A 16,781-nucleotide genomic window follows, 5' to 3' on the forward strand; every position below is an offset into this window, starting at 1 on the left:
AGCCGTTTATTGCAGGACAGGAGCAGTATTTATACATTCCACACAGCTTATCGAATTAGCATAAACTAGATACATCAGTCAACCAATAAGGAATCTCCACACTTAATGGCTCGCTTTTGTTACTTCTCAAACCACTCCCTCTGGCATTTTGCCAGGCACCATCCAGACTTGTTTACGAACTCTAACATTCCCCTGGCAAAATGCCAGGTGTTATTTTGACTTGTTTACAGACTCTAACACAGAGCAAGAGAACCCCCACTTTTATCCCCCCAGATGTGCAGGTCTACAAGGCAGTAGTCTGACAAAGGAAGCTGAGGAAAACCTGCTAGGCACATAGGGCCTTCATCTCAGGCAAGACAGTGTTGGCTGAAGACTGGTAGGGCAGCAGCTGGAACAAAATCTCCTGGACTCAGAAAACCAGCTGGCCTGTTCACTGAAGCCACTTCTGTTTAACATGGTCCTAACCAGAAAAGTTAGGTCTCCAAATTGAAAAGGAAGAAGCAAAGTTGCCTGTTTGCAGATGAGATGATCTTATATATAGGAAACCCTAAAGACGCCACCAAAAATCTATTAGAACTAATCAATGAATTCATTAAAGTTGCAGGAACGAAATCTCTATAAAAAATCAGTTGTGTTTTCATAAACTGACAATAAACTATCAAGAAAAAATAAATCAAGAAAAAATACTGTTTATAATAGTTAAATAAAATTCTTAAATAAATAAAAAAATTATTATTTAACAAAGCAAGTGAAAGACCTGGATACTGAAAACTATAAAACAATGATGAAAGAAACTGAAGAAACAAATAAGTGGAAATATCTTTTCTGTGTTTGCAGATTGGGAGAATTAATATTGTTAAAATGTCTATACTACCTAAAATGATTTACAGATTCAATGAAGCCCTTATCAAAATTCTGATTTTTTTTTTACCAAAAATAGAAAAATAATTTTGAAATATGTATTGAACCATGAAAGACCCTGAATAGCCAAAACTATCTTGAGCAAAAAGCAACAAAGCTGGAGTGTTCATATTATCTGGTTTCAGAATGTGCTACAAAGCTGTAATATTCAAAACAGCATGGTGCTAGCATAAAAATGTACACATAAACCAATAAACGGTATAGAGAGCCCAGAAATAAATCCATACATTAATGGCCAACTGATTTTCAACAAAGATGCCAAGAACACACAGTGAAGAAAGGGTAGTGTTTTCAGTAAAGAGTACTAGGAAAACTGGATATTTACAGGTAGAAGAATGAAATTAGGCCCTTATGTACAAAACTCAACTTGGAGTGGATAAATGTAAGACTTGACATTGTAAAACAACAAGAGGAAAATATAATGAGTTTTTTGGATATGGTCCCCCAAACTCAGAAAATAAAAACAAATAGACAAATGGATTTTCCTTAAATAAAGAGCTTCAAGACAACCAGAAAAGCAATCAACAGAATGAAGAGAAAACCTATAGACTGGGAGAAAATACTCACAAAGCATAAGCTGATAAGGGACTAATCTCCAAAATATTTAAGGAATCCAGAAAACTCAAGAGCAATAAAACAACCCATTTATAAAACTGACAAAGGATATGAACAGACATTTCTCAAAAGAGGACATACAAATGGTCAGTGGATATGAAAAAAAAAATGCTCAGCATCACTAATCATCAGAAAAATGTAAATTAAAGCCACAATGAGAGATATCACTTTACACTTGCCAGAATGGCTTTATCAAAAAGACAAAAGATATCAAGTGATGGAGAGGCTATAGAGAAAGGGAAGGTAAATGAGTATAACCATTACGGAAAACAGGGTGGAGAGTCCTCAAAACATTAATAATTATCGTATTATCCAGCAATCCAGCAATCCCACTGCTGGAAATTTGTCAAAAGAAATCATATGTTGAAGACATTCGCACTCCCGTGATCATTGCAGTGTAATTACGGTTGCCAAGATATGGAAACAAACTCAGTGTTGTCAGGAAGGAAAACTAGTCCAAATTAAGAGGAGAGATAGTTAAATCTCAGCATGTAGGAGTCATGAGAACTCATCATTCTCATAGAACTATTAGACAAAAATTTCCATATCTTTCAAACAATGATTAAATGGATATTTATAGAACACTATACCCAATAACTACAAGATTCACATTCTTTTAAAGTACACACCAAAGTTTCACAAATATTTATTGGTTTACAGAGTAAGTTTCAGCGAATTTCAACATTGAAATCAGAGCATGATTTCTGACTATAAAAGTGTTAATTAAAAATCAATTACAGTATTTATATAATTTATAAGTAGTTGGAAATTATATGACTCAGGGTACAAGTTCAAACTGAATCAACCAAAGCCCAAAATATAAAAAAGTGTGGAAAATACCATAAGCAGAGCTTAGAAGTAAATGTATAATTTTGAGAACTTAGAAAAGAAGAAAGGTAAAGATTTAATGATCAAATATTTCACATTAAACTATATAAAGTAATTCCTAGAGGGCTGGAGTTGTAGCTCAGTGGTAGAATGCTTGCTTTGCACACATGAGGCCCTGGGTTCGATCCTCAGCACCATATAAAAGTAAATAAATACAAATAAAGACACTGTGCCCATCTACAACTAAAAACATATTTTAAAAAAGTAATTCCTAGAGTGACCGCTTAAAACTCTACCGAAAGATACACCAAATGGAATTCTAAAAACTATTCAAGCAACACACAGGATTGCAAGAAAAATAAAACAGAAATGAGAAATAGTACAACATAAAATAAAAAAAATAAAAGGATGCACTTAGCCTTAACATATCAGTATTATATTAAAAATATATGGTATAAATACACTAATTAAAACATGACTAAACTACATACCATCTACAAGAAACTCATTAAAATGTAATGATTATATACATACGGTGGAATTCTATTCAACAATAAAAAAGAGCAAACTATTTGATAGGGACAACAACTTGGATGGAACTCAAGGACATTATGGGCAATTTCAAAAGGTCTCATATGATTCTACTTTTATAACACTACAAAATGACAAAACTATGAAGATGGAAAACAAATCAATCATTGTCAGGTGTTTGGAACGGTGGGAGAAGAATGGTAGATATGATGTGTAGGGCTATCGCAAGGTATAACTTTGAGCTGATGGAGTATTTCTACAATTTAATTCCAATGATGATTGCATACATATACATATGTGATCAAATGACAGAGAGCTACAAATAAGCATGTTGGACCACTCTCATATTCCTTGTTCTGATATTTACTATAATTATGAATGATCTAAACCATTGCAGGACCTTCCTTAGTATATTTTTCACTTCTTGTGCATCTATCATTTCTTTAAAATTAAAGAAAATTAAAAAGGAATGAAGTACTAACACACATAACATTATTGGTGGTTATCAAAAGCAGCACATCAACACAAAGAATATATACTATATAATTCTAAGAAGTTTAAGAACAGTCCAGAAGTATATGAAGCATGTGAACAGAGAAAGCTCATTCATGGTGACAGAATTGGAGTAGTGGTTACGGGGTGTGTGTGTGGGGTGTTAGGGGGCAGGTTTCTACTAGCAAGAGGCATAAATGAACTGGGTTTATCAAAACCCATCAAACTGCTCATTGAAGATCTGTATATTTTATTGTGTGTGAATTACAGCTCAGAAAAACTAAAGAGAATTAGAAATAACATCCCCCAAATGACATATTATTCTTACCAGTGTTTTGGTAAAATGGCCCTATTACACATGTGACTATCTCCTCCCCTGCAGCAGGAGTTCTTCAAAAGCCTCCACATCTTGTACACTGTGGGCTACTCCATTTCCTTGGGTTCCTTGGCTGTGGCCATCCTCATCATTGGTTACTTCAGGTGAGTTATTCTCAGCCACTTTCTCCATGAAGTGACGTGCTCTGATTCCTATCCACAGAAAACATGGGTCTCATAATCTGTGCCACCAAATATTTTACCAGAAGATTTTTTAATTAAACCTGATGTTAATTATATTATTTGATTCATTTTTGAGACAAATATAGGAAAAAATGTTCAACATCTCTAGCAATTAGAGAAGTGCAAATCAAAACTAAGATTTCATCTCATTCGAGTCAGAATGGCAATTATTAAGAATACAAGCAACATTAAAAGTTGGCAAGGATGTAGGGGAAAAAAGTACACAGATACATTGCTGGTGGGACTGCAAATTGGTGCAACCATTATGGAAAACAGTGTGGAGATTCCTCAGAAAACTTGGAATGGAACTATCATTTGACCCAGCTATCCCACTCCTCAGTTTATACTCAAAGGACTTAAAATCAGCATACTATAGTGATACAGCCATATCAGCGTTTATAGCAGCTCAATTTACAATAGATAAATTATGGAACCAACTTAGGTGCCCTTTAGCAGATGAATGGCTAAGGAAAATGTGTTATATATACACAATGGAATACTACTCAGCCTTAAAGAAGATTGAAATTATGGCATTTGCCTGTAAATGCATGGAGCTGGAGAATATCATGCTAAGCGAAATAAGCCAACCCCCCAAAGACCAAAGACCAAATGTTTTCTCTGATATGTGGATGCTAATTCACAATAAGGGGGTGGGAGCTAGGGAAGAATAGAGGAACTTTGGATTAGACAGAGGAGAGTAAAGGGAGGGGAGGAGGTTTGAGTGTAGGAAAGTTAGTAGAATGAATGGGATATTATTACCATATGTATATATATATGACTACTGGACCGGTGTAATTCTACATCACATACAACTAGAAGAGTGAGAAGTTATACTCAATTTAGTATGATGTGTCAAAATGCTTTCGACTATAATGTATAACTAATTAGAAGAAGAAGAAGAAGAACAACAACAACAACAACAAAAAACAAAAGCAAAAACAAAATAATAGCAAACTGAATCTAATAGCACGTTAAAAAGATGACTTATCATGACCAAGTGGAATTCGTCCCAGGGAGGCAAGGATGTTTCAACATATGCGAATCAATGAAGAGATTCAACAGAAGGAAGCAGAAAAAAATGTGATTTTTTTTTTAAAATGGAAGAGTCATATGATCAGATCTGTGGGATTATAAAGGGCTTCCTGAAAATGGCCTTGAGAATTTGGCCTGGCAGTTCTTGTTAAATTTTAAAGACCAAGAGACTGAAGTACAATGTCCAAGGTCATAGGTTGACCTGGAAATGGAAACTTTGTCTTCTGTTTCTTCATCCAGGGTTTGTTCCCCTACTCCAAGCTTGGCTCTAGTTGTTCAGAACAATGGATAAACTTTTGTGAGGAAAACAGATGACTAGAAATTCAGAAAGAATTTCTCAGAACTCAGCAATAGTCCTTTGATTTACATAAGAACTCATTACAGTATTTAATTATAGATTCTTTATACTTGCTAAACAATTATTTTCAATAGAATTGATATATTCTAAAATAAAAGGTTATATAGAATTTGTTTTGGTTCTATAAAATACTCCTTTATTAGTAGATGGTGTTGAATCTCTTGAAAGTCAAAACCTATTTATGCATTGTAATAGCAATATGTACAGTAAATAATTGCCATACACACCTGATAATGCTATCTGGCCACGTACTGATGTCCTGTGAAGACACTCCTGATGAGGAGCCAGGACATGAATAAATCCATGTCCACAATACGTTAATAATGTAATATTAATAATGTAATCATTTCCTAAGCATCTAAATTTAGCTCATTTTCATTTGAACTTTCTCTCTTATATTATGAAATATAACCCAGAGCTATTTAATATTGTTTCTGTCTTTGAGTTCACCATACTTTTTTTTGGGGGGGGGGGAAGAGGTTGGGATCCTTTGGGCATTTTATTTCCCTAGTTCTCATTTTGTCCAATTCTAAATACTGGCTATTTCTCTGCACAGACGATTGCATTGCACTAGGAACTATATCCACCTGCACTTATTTGTGTCTTTTATGCTGAGAGCTATAAGCATTTTTGTCAAGGACAGAGTGGCCCAGGCTCACTTGGGAGTAGAAGAGCTGCAGTCCCTGATAATGCAGGATGACCTACACAATTCCATTGGAGCACCTTCTGTGGACAAATCACAATATGTAAGTGCGTCAAATTTCACAGCCCACTAAATGTTATCTTGTTTGGGCTTATTTTATATGATCTCTAAAGTAATTAAATTAGACTTCTAATATCTGTTTCCTCAATTCTGTCCTCTCAAATCTAATCACTTATTTTGAATTATCAAAAGTGGTTTTCTCCAAGACATCCTGGAATGGAAACTGCAAAAGCATGTGATTCAAATGGTATATGATGTATGGAGCATAGCAACGGCCATGGGTACTGCTTTTAAAAGTAAAGACTCATCAGCAAAACCAGAACCTTGGGATGTAAAAGCCTACGACATTTAGTTCCTTTATTATATACTTGGAGTCTCATTCCCATATAAAATTCCATGGTACTTAAGTCTCCTCTTAAATTAGTAAGTAGTCACTCAATAATCCAGCAAATTTAATCACTGAATCAATGTATCTGGAAATGATTTATAGTAGATGGGTCATCTTGATGATACAGATTAAAGCCCCGTCTGCATCTCTGCCTTTACTCAGTAAGGCAGTAGTTGGTAGTCCCTTCTAATCTGGTTCTTGACTGGCCTTGTGACTTGCTTTACCCCGTAGCAGGAAATGGCAGTGATAGTGAGGCAGATGGAGGTAGACTTCCATGATCGAGCCTGAATGAGATGGGCAGAGGTCATCCCAGATCAGCAGACCCACTCACCAAACCACAGACTTTAGACATATTAAATGGTTATTGTTTTAGGTCATCCACTTTGGGGGCAGTTTGTTTTGCTGCCATAGGCATCAGAAAGACCAGAATAAAATTCCTAGTAGAGAGATGGATCATATTTTCTTCTATATACATTTCTATACTTCTCATTTTTTATGATGATCATATATTATTTTTCTTAAGAGAAAAAATAATGAAAAAGTGATTTTTTTCTAACTTTTAATAAAATTTTAATTTTAATAATAGAATCTAGCCTCATAGTCTTAAAAATGCTGTGTTGAAATAACTTTGTTCTGGTTTGTTTCAATGTTCTTGATTTTTCTATGCACAGAAAAATAGCAGACTATGAGAAAGCAACTGAAGAAGTATTTTTTAGTAGTCTCACGTACAATTGAGAGTTCTAAGATGATGCCATTCTTATTTATAACAGATCGGGTGCAAGATTGCTGTTGTGATGTTTATTTACTTCTTGGCAACAAACTACTATTGGATCCTCGTGGAAGGTCTCTACCTGCATAATTTGATCTTTGTGTCTTTCTTTTCGGACACCAAATACCTGTGGGGCTTCATCTTGATTGGCTGGGGTAAGCATTTATATCTCCTTTCCTTTAAACAGGTTATGGATTTATTAACCCTTTTCCTGAAATATTCCCTCCTCATCTTGTCATTATCCCCTCTGCTTTTTCTTTCATGGTCCTATTCTAAAATGAAAATTATTAAGATCAATTCTATAATCCTCCCAGCAGTAACCAACTTTTCAAGCTTAATTTATGTTCAGTATTCTTAGGCCAAGAATCTCATGAAAGTTCTTTGGAGGACATTTAAGAGAATGCATTGTTAGCCATGTGCACTTAGAACTGCTTGACTCATGCCCTGTGTCGGTGTTCTGTGTTATCAATAATTTCTCCCCCAATTTTTTATTTGTGAATTTCTAAGTGATAATAATATGTTTTTTGATTTGTATTCCTAAGTCATATAATAAGAATGCCAGAAAGGATCATAGGACCATCAGGACTGCATTTAACATACACAAATTACAAACTAATTATGAGGACTTACCATGTCTTTTAGGAGATTATTCAAATTACTTTTGGCAGAGTAATTTTTTTAAAAAAATGATATTCAGCTACCATCCCCAAAATGACTTAGTACTGGAGCAATTAGTGGGTTAGGCACTAATTCAGCATGACACAGAGAAAAAGATGTTGTTTGTTAAAATTTGAGGGAAATGAGAGTTCATATGTGGTTAAAATAGAGAAGGGTCTGGAGGTTAACAACTGCAGATCTCAATTGCTATTTTAATGTTCAAATTATGAGGTGCTCAGCATAAGGATAAAAAGTCACTAAGTGGCTCAAGATTAATTTGAAGGTGTTTCTTTCCCCTCCCTTCAAAATAGGAACATTCCTTTGCCTTAATATTACTTGAAAATGTGACATATATGAAATTTCCTGCTAAGCTTTGAAAAGACAAAGATTAATTCACAGCAACACTTCATTTATTATAAAATAATAAAATAAGAATTTTTTATTTCTGAAGCCAGCCAGCTCATCTGATTAAGGCTCTTTTAGATAGAAGTTACTAAAAAAGAAAAAAAAAAGAGTCTCCTTTTTTAGAACACTTAGGAAATAATTTCTTGACAGTTTTTGATAGTTTGTCTTTGAATCAAAATTATCTGTGTACCCACATAATTACTAGACGTTGATAAAGGCTTTGGTAGAAAATTCAGTAATGAATGTGGAAGTTTATCTGAGTTATATTTTGTTTCTTGAATGTCTACATCAGTGGTCACATGTGTAATGAATTTTTTTTTTCCTCTATTACTGACCTGACAGCTAACTGGTGCAGACCTTTTACCAACTCTATTTGTGTAATATCCCTCAGTCTCTCCCTTCTTAATTAAAGTGAGGATTTTGTCATAATGAAACTTAGGAAACTAGTTTTCCAATCCGTCTATAAAAAAAAGAACAAAAAATCGCCATGGTGCTGGTGAATTTCTACGTAAGTATGGTCTTCTAACCCTCCTTTACAACTTTTATCAATTTGTCCACAAAAATTTCTTGGCATAGAAATGACAACTAAAATAGATAAGCATTGTTATCTGAAATCTTCATTTCATGGACTAGCTTAAGAATGCACACAAAAGCAAGTAAGATTTTCAAGACAGCTCACTGTGAGAGCATTTTCCATGTTCTATTATGCTCATTTAATTAGTCATAGTCTCAAAAGACTATGATACCCACTCTTCATAGAATTATAGTTCCATGGCTAGTTTATCTATATTCACTTTCTCTCTTTGCAACTTCATCCTTTTAAAAATTAACAGTCTAGGTCATATACAATCAAAAGAATACTAATAGCACTTAAACTATTTCTCTCCTTCCAAATCATAGCTTCCATTTAATGAAGGACATATCCAAATCTTTTTGATTAATAGATTATTTTTCTCCTACCTTAATATGAGTGCCTGATTTAAGAATATTTTCTTTGCCGGGTTTGGTGATGCACACCTTAATCCCAGTGGGTTGGGTGGCTGAGGCAGGAGGATCATGAGTTCAAAGCCAGTCTCAGCAAAAGCTAGGTGCTAAGCAAGTTGGTAAGACCCTGTCTCTAAATAAAATACAAAATTGGGCTGGGGATGTGGCTCAGTTGTTGAGTGCCTGTGAGTTCAATCCCTGCTATCCCCTCCCACCCCCATTTTTTTTTTGACTTTACATCTGACTCATTTTTCCACATTTGTTTTCCACATGATCAAAACTATAGCTGCTTTGCAGGATTCTTTGTTGGAATAATTCAGAGTGAACCAAATTTCACACTTTTTCTCCCAAAGATATTTTCTTTTTATTGGTTTCACTAAAAAAGAGAACTTGCTTTGCTTCTTTTATTGCTCATTTGGACCCAATTATTATAGCTTCACATTCTCTTCATACTTAAATACTTAGAAACCTATTATTCACATTGTAGTGAGATGTGGTTACATTATTTATATTGATTTTGATGATTCTTAGTAATAAACTGGAAGAAAAGGAAAATTACAATCTGAAGAAGAGGACCCATAGCTGACCTTTACTAAAATGAAGACAGACATTTAAAGTGACTTTTTTACACATTTTTTTTTTATCACAAAGAAAATGTACAGAGGAATAAAGGCAAATATTGATTTTTTTCTCCCAACCAAACATATACTTACTTTTCTCTCTCCCTTTCTCAGTTCTCTCACAAATAAGACACTTTACTCTTGGTTCCATATCTTCTTTTATCTACATATTTTTTCTTTATCTTAATTCAGTATCTTAAAGTTTTAGGTCTTATTTTTCATCTTTACTGAATATGGTGATTAACTTTTATATCAGGAGCCATCCTTAATTTTCAACTGTCAGATGAGACGCCAGTATGTGAATATTATCATATAAAAGTATCTCTTCTGGTAATTCCATTCTGACTTTCTTTTTACAACTTCATTCTTTTAAAAATAATTTAGTCTAGGGCTTACATAATAAAAAGAATAGTAATTTACTTCAACACTCTCTCTGTTCCTAAATCATAGTCATGTCCCTGTTGCCAAGCTTTCATGTCCAATGTTTTCACATTCTATGTTCTCTGAAAATAGTCAAGAAGGCACTTCCAGTTTTATTATCTATGTGTAAATGTTCTTAACCTAGCAAACATTTTTTTCATCATCATTTGTTAGTAAATATAATTTAAATACAGAAATGTGATTAAGTCCATCTTGTGTTACTATCACAAAATACCAGAAGCTGAATAATTTGTTAAAAAAAGAAGCTTAGTTAGCTCATAGTTCTAGAGGCCCAAGAGCATGGGCTTCTGGTAAGGGCCTTGTGGTAGATAGCATCATATGGCAGTGAGTACATTTGAGAGAGTTTATATGGTAAAGATGGAGCAAGAGACTGAGCCAATAATGTCAGACTCATTTGATAACAACTCATTCTTTTAGTAACTGATTTATTCCCGTGGACCCAACCTATTCCCATGAGATGAGTGTTAATCTCTTTTAAGGTGGTTCCCCCAGTGACAAAATCACCATTTATTAGTCTCTGCCTCTTAAAGCTTCTATCATCTCTTAATACTGCCATGTTGTGAATCAAAAAGTTTCAGCACCTTTGGAGCCAATTCATATCCCATACAAGAAACATGTCTGACACTTTAGGTTATATTGTTTGTCCATTTGACTATTCTGATCATATGTGTTATATTCAAAACTTTAATTAATAAGTACCGTTATTTCAGAAGTTATTTTTACAGACATTATGAAATCTAATCAATTTTCAGTAAATGCATATATTGATATTTAAATTTAACATATAAATAAGTGTTTATTTAAATTAACATTAAATTTATTTAAACAAAGTTAAATTTAAAATAACACTTAAATTTTGAATATATTTTCCTATATTTATGTGTTCTAAAATATGTAATAATGTGATATTGAAATTGGTGATCAAAAATCCTCAAAGAATACCAAAGCAGTTTTCTGTTCTTTATTCCTCTGTGATTATCTCTATACTAGTCTTATAAATACGGGTGTGCTGAGAGTATGAGAAAAGAAACTTCATTAAGACATTGGGCCTGATATATTTGTTATAATTATCATCTAAAACACAATGGTCACCCAAACGTCATTAACCAATATTGTGTAGGGCATCATTCAGGAAATTGCTTGACCAGGACAATGTTGATGCATATCTGAGAATGAGAAGATGCAAACATTTGGACCAAATATAGACACTTTAAAGGTAGCAAACAGCAAAACACCGAAGCAATCTACGTCAGGGTTTCTAACCATCCCATCAGAAGCATCCATGCCTTTTCCATTGCATGGAATCATTCTTGTTTTTCTAAAATAAGCATTAATTGAGAACCAAGTTTGTTTTTATTAATTTTTCTCTCTCATCAATATACACCTTTGAAGAAAACATGGATCATCTATTTGATCAATGTTTCTTCTTCAGAGACTAGAATAATCTTTAACATATAAATAGGCACTTAGTGCTTCATGGATGAATAGTTGGATGGATGGATAGATAGATGGTTAGATAGGAAGAAAGAATATGCAAGCTAAACCAAAGAAATAACAAAAATATCTTAAAGCACAGCATTTGAGCAGATTAAAAAAGAATTATATGCAAACAAGTAAAATTAAAGTGTAGAATCATAAAATTCAATAGTCATATAGACAGGCTGAGGTTAAATTTAATTGGTTAGTTGGTCACTAAGGAGACCAAAGAAATTCTCTATAATGGGTATGAGCTTATTTTCAATTTGTGAAATATTTCTTGTCTGAGGCTATTTCTGTTTTCACTCAGTTGCTTAGAAAGAAATCTTAAAAAATTACAAATATGTTCTTACAAGATAAAGAATTTAGTAGTATGCTTGATTTAAAAAGTTCATAGCTAGATTAAAAATTTTTTTTCTTGCCTTGTATGGTACTTCCTAGCATCTGCAGTCTTTTAATTATGTTCTCTTTATTTCCTTTACCTAAACCTCTTTCAAAGGCCATAAAATTAATACTCCCACATTAAAATTCTTATTTTCCTACTGACATATTTGTAAAAGTTTTGGTTTAAGTTTTTTTTTTTTTTTTTTGTGATGTTGGAATTTAATTAGCTACAGCATGAACTGAAGGGTCATCCTTTACCGGGGAGCAAAGGACTCACGCAAAGTCATTATAATGGATTTGATATTTCAAGCTTATAGATGGTTATCACTTATGAAGAACAAATGTCACATGCTCAGAGCATCAAAATATCATAAGGGTCACCTTTGTTGAGCCATTAACGCATGCAAATGCTTTGTCTTGAGACAATTTGGGAGTCAAAGAAAGGAAAAGGCCACAGTGGTTATGATTTCCTGATTTCATAACTTGCCGCGTTCATGCACTGCACTTCAAGAATAAAAAGAATGTTCTAATACTTAAAAAAAGAATTAGAGCTTTATAGTTATACATAGCAGTTGGGTTCATCCTGACAAACATACACCCGGAAATTGATTTCAGGTTATGAGTATCCTCTTCTCTCTCCCCATTTTACTTCCTGTCCCCCCTCCTCTCTTCCCTCTCCTCTCTCCACTCTATTAGACTTCCTTTCACTTATCTATTAATTAGCATTGGGTTGGTTCTTTGTGTTATCCTATCATTCCCTCCCCCTTTCCTTTATTTTACTCTAGCTTCTGCATTTAAGATAAAACATTTGACCTTTGAGGTTCTGAGTTTGGCTTATTTCACTTAGCATCATATTCTCCAATTCCACTGCTTTTGTTGTTGTTGTTGTTGTTTTTACTCCATCTGCTATTATTTTTAATTATTTATTTTTTTGTGGTGCTGAGGATCAAACCCAGTGCCTCACACATGCTAGGTGAGCTCTCTACCACTGAGCCACGACCCCAGCCCCTCCACTGCTTTTAAAACAGCAATTTATCTCAGCTTCTCATGAGTCTCTTTGGTTGCATCTCTTCTTAAAAGCAGATGGCTCCCAGTGTGCCTGAAATCAAAATGTTCAACCCTGCCTCCTTCTGACCCCAAGAACTTCAGTCCCCTCCAAATGTGTCTTGGCCCTAAGTCCCTCAAATGAAAACATGACCAACCATCATCTTCAGACTCCCAGGGATAAATAACGTCATTGTTCTCACTCATTTCTCAAATTGACAAGATGAAAATTAGGTGGACTTTTCTTATTCACATGTCAATATTTTTTTGTGTCTTTTTTTTCTTTTTCAACTGCTAATGGTATGTTCCTGTGTGTGATGAATGTGAAAAAAATATATTCTTAATCTTAAGAGAAATGTGGTCTCTGAATCCTTTTCTGGTTACAGGGTTTCCAGTGGCATTTGTTGTGGCCTGGGCTGTGGTGCGAGCAACTCTGGCTGATGCCAGGTGAGTAAAAAAAAAAAAAAAAGTTCCACAAGAATGGGAAGTTAGACTCCTTGTATGTATAATATGTCAAAATACATTCTACTGTCATACTGTCATGTATAACTAAAAAGAACAACAACCAAAAAAAGAAGAAGAAGAAGAGGAGGAGGAGGAGGACGACGACGACGACCACCACCACCTCAAGTTTCCTCCAGACTCAGATGTTCTGCTTAGAACCCACAGTGGCTGCTCTTCTTCATGTCATTGTCCTTTAGGGATGTCCTCTGGGAAGTTGCCTTGACCCGATGGTAGTCCCCAATACAGTACTCACAAACTGCCCATCCCGCAGGTCACAGATCAGATTAGATGCTAAAACTCCGTGGTTTATGAAGTCAGTTAAAACATACTGTGAGAAGCAAAGGGAAAGAAGGTTAAGGGGGACACACTTAGCATATGGGGTGAGCAGGTGGAGGGATCCCACTACCTGAGTTGTGGGAGAGGCAAGGTTCATGCTTCCTCGGCCTTCCTCACAGATGAGGTTGTTATGAGGACCAGAAATAAGGCGATGAGATGTGGCAAGGGCACCCAGAGAGAAAGTGCTCTGGGCCAGTGACACATACTTACGGTGTCAGAGACACGGGCCAAGGACACTGGCCATAGCTATCCCTTCCCAATTGACCTCTGAGCAGCTCTGGGATTTATTTTTATTTTGGGGGCAAAGGACATATGAGAATGTTTTTCACCCATCAGTGGCTAAATTAAGACCTCAAGAATATTGAGTACTTCCTGTCTACCAGGAATGGTTGGTGTCTCTTGTCTGTTTAATATCATGAACGTTGAGTGCCCTGTTGTCTCATACGTCCTTAGTACCTGACGGTGACACATAAATGCTCTGTGTACTAATCACTTATCTATATTTAATGAAAATTATAAGTTTCATCCATCTCATCTGTTCTCTTCTAATAGTGGAAGCCTTGGTAACAGAACACAGTTTAACATCCATGGATTGTACGTGTTGTATATATTTCATGATAGCAGTTCCAGCTTCAGCTCTTTGGGAGCTTTTCTTTAATTTGAACCAATGTGTTTGTTTTGGATTGCCAGCTATTTCCTTCAGAAATTAGTTTATCTGCTATGCACTGGAAAAAAAAAAGCCACATTATGGGAGCACCTGAGCATTTTAAAGAACGTGCCATGATTTGCTCCTGAAGATCTGAACACTCCTGGCCACTGTCTTAGGTGTAGCTTCTCTCAATTCCGGGACTTATTGGCTTCATTTTTCTTTTTGGTACTTGGGATTGAACTCAGGGGTGCTTAAACACTGAGCCACATCCTCAGCCTTGTTTTGTATTTTATTTAGAGACAGGGTCTCACTGAATTGCTTAGGCCCTCACTAAGTTGTTGAGGCTGGCTTTGAACTCATGATCTTCCTGTCTCCAGCCTTCCGAGCTGCTGGGATTACAGGCATACCTGGCCTCGTTATACTATTTGGATTTGTCTACCATGGGCAAATTGGATTAATATTTTCTATGTTGTTACTATTATTGCTATGTTTACACAGGGATGTGAGAAATCTCAAAGACAACTCGCAGCATCTGTTATTTGATTTTTAAGGGAGGGAGGGTTGAGTCAGTAAGTAGGTACTATTGAGGCTACAATAATCATATTCTGAGATGTGTAACTGTGTAATTGTATCTTAGAGATGGTAGGATCCAAAGTATTTTCTGGTACAACACTAATTTTAGACATAAATAAAATGAGACCCAGAGACATCATGACACCTTCTCAGAGCACACCACCGGTTGTGAAGCAGAATTTTGACTTATTCGTTCATTTAACATGTATTCTAGGCCTTTACCACAGGAAAGCATGTATACTCACAATTCATTTTATATTGAATTAGATAATTAGCTTTCTTTTTTTCTCATTTTCTTCCTTAAAGGTTACAGATTAATTTTGAAACATTAAAATCACAAGTCTTTACTGAAAAAGATGCAATATAAATTTATTTTTTTGAGATCACAATTCATTAAGCACATAAATGTTGCAAAATATAACTGATGCTAAATATTTCTTTAAAACAAGTGAATTAAAGTGAATGTTAAATATAAGTTAGATCATGTGACTCTGCTGTGCAGAATATTTCACTTTTCTTCTTCCTTACTCAGAATAAATCTTGAATTCTACAGTACTTTCATTTGAGATAAATGAGTTGAAGGGATCATTTTATATTTTATTTTGCACATAAACTATATTACTATTTATTTCATGATTTCAAAAAGAAAAGAAAGCTTTTTAGTTTTCTTTGGGTGAAATTTGACTTACATAAAGAGCATGTCATAAAGCTCAGCTGAAGAGAACAGACTTCACATCTCTCCAAAGAATGGATGGGTTCATCTTCGTGACTTGTGCATTTGAGACTCAACTTCTTCTGGCTTAGCTTTTCAAAGCTAGAACTCTGGTTTTGTCCACATTGTGGCCATTCAGAGATAAGCAGATTGAACCCAGTTCTAAAAGATACTAAAAATGCTATTGAATATATGTAGAAGTTTCTTCCCATTCTAAAATGCTATTGAGAGTGAGACTTAGCTGAGGGAGGGTGAGATAATTCAGTAGCTTAGGCAGGACAATAAACTTAGAGTGAATAATTTGACACTCTTTCTTTCTTTTTTCTTATGAAAGCAACAACACCATACAGATGCCTTATTGCCTTCTCCTTGCCTCCTTCAAAGGAGACAATAACACTAATGAATGGGGACACCTGGAGCTTCTTTGCTGTATTTTTGTTTTACCATTCAGGAGGAGAGGTTACTGGTGACGAGTTCTGCTCCCTCACATGTTGAAGTATAACATTAGAGTAGCACGCCAAGGCAAGCGTATAAAGTAGGATTTATTTAAAAAGGGGTAACATAGACTTCTCCCAGGAGGGAGAAGGGGGTCATAGCTGTTATCCTGGTATTCCAAGAAGTGAGGGTGTTCTGCCTTTTCTATATGTCCTAGGCTTCCTTTGTTACCTGCTCTCTTCCCCTTATCTTTCTCCTTCCTGCATAGAGGCCCAGGAGATGCTCAGGGGTGGGATGGCCAAAAGGTGAGAAGCAGATGGACAGGGGGAAGGGCCAGATGGAACAGCCAGGACACATTAACTAACA

General features: G+C 35.1%; 1 protein-coding gene across 1 annotated transcript in view; it reads left to right on the forward strand.

Moving 5' to 3' along the window:
- Pth2r (parathyroid hormone 2 receptor) overlaps window positions 1-16,781 on the forward strand; it is a 99,630-nt gene that overhangs the window by 38,992 nt on the left and 43,857 nt on the right. The window contains exons 5-8 of the mRNA XM_015481320.2: window positions 3,770-3,867; window positions 5,892-6,081; window positions 7,197-7,350; window positions 13,593-13,653. Coding sequence (XP_015336806.2) covers window positions 3,770-3,867; window positions 5,892-6,081; window positions 7,197-7,350; window positions 13,593-13,653 — 503 coding nt within the window. The remainder of the gene's footprint in view (window positions 1-3,769; window positions 3,868-5,891; window positions 6,082-7,196; window positions 7,351-13,592; window positions 13,654-16,781) is intronic.

The sequence above is a fragment of the Marmota marmota genome, unplaced genomic scaffold (genome assembly GCF_001458135.2).
Source record: "Marmota marmota marmota unplaced genomic scaffold, marMar, whole genome shotgun sequence".
Lineage (NCBI taxonomy): Eukaryota > Metazoa > Chordata > Mammalia > Rodentia > Sciuridae > Marmota > Marmota marmota.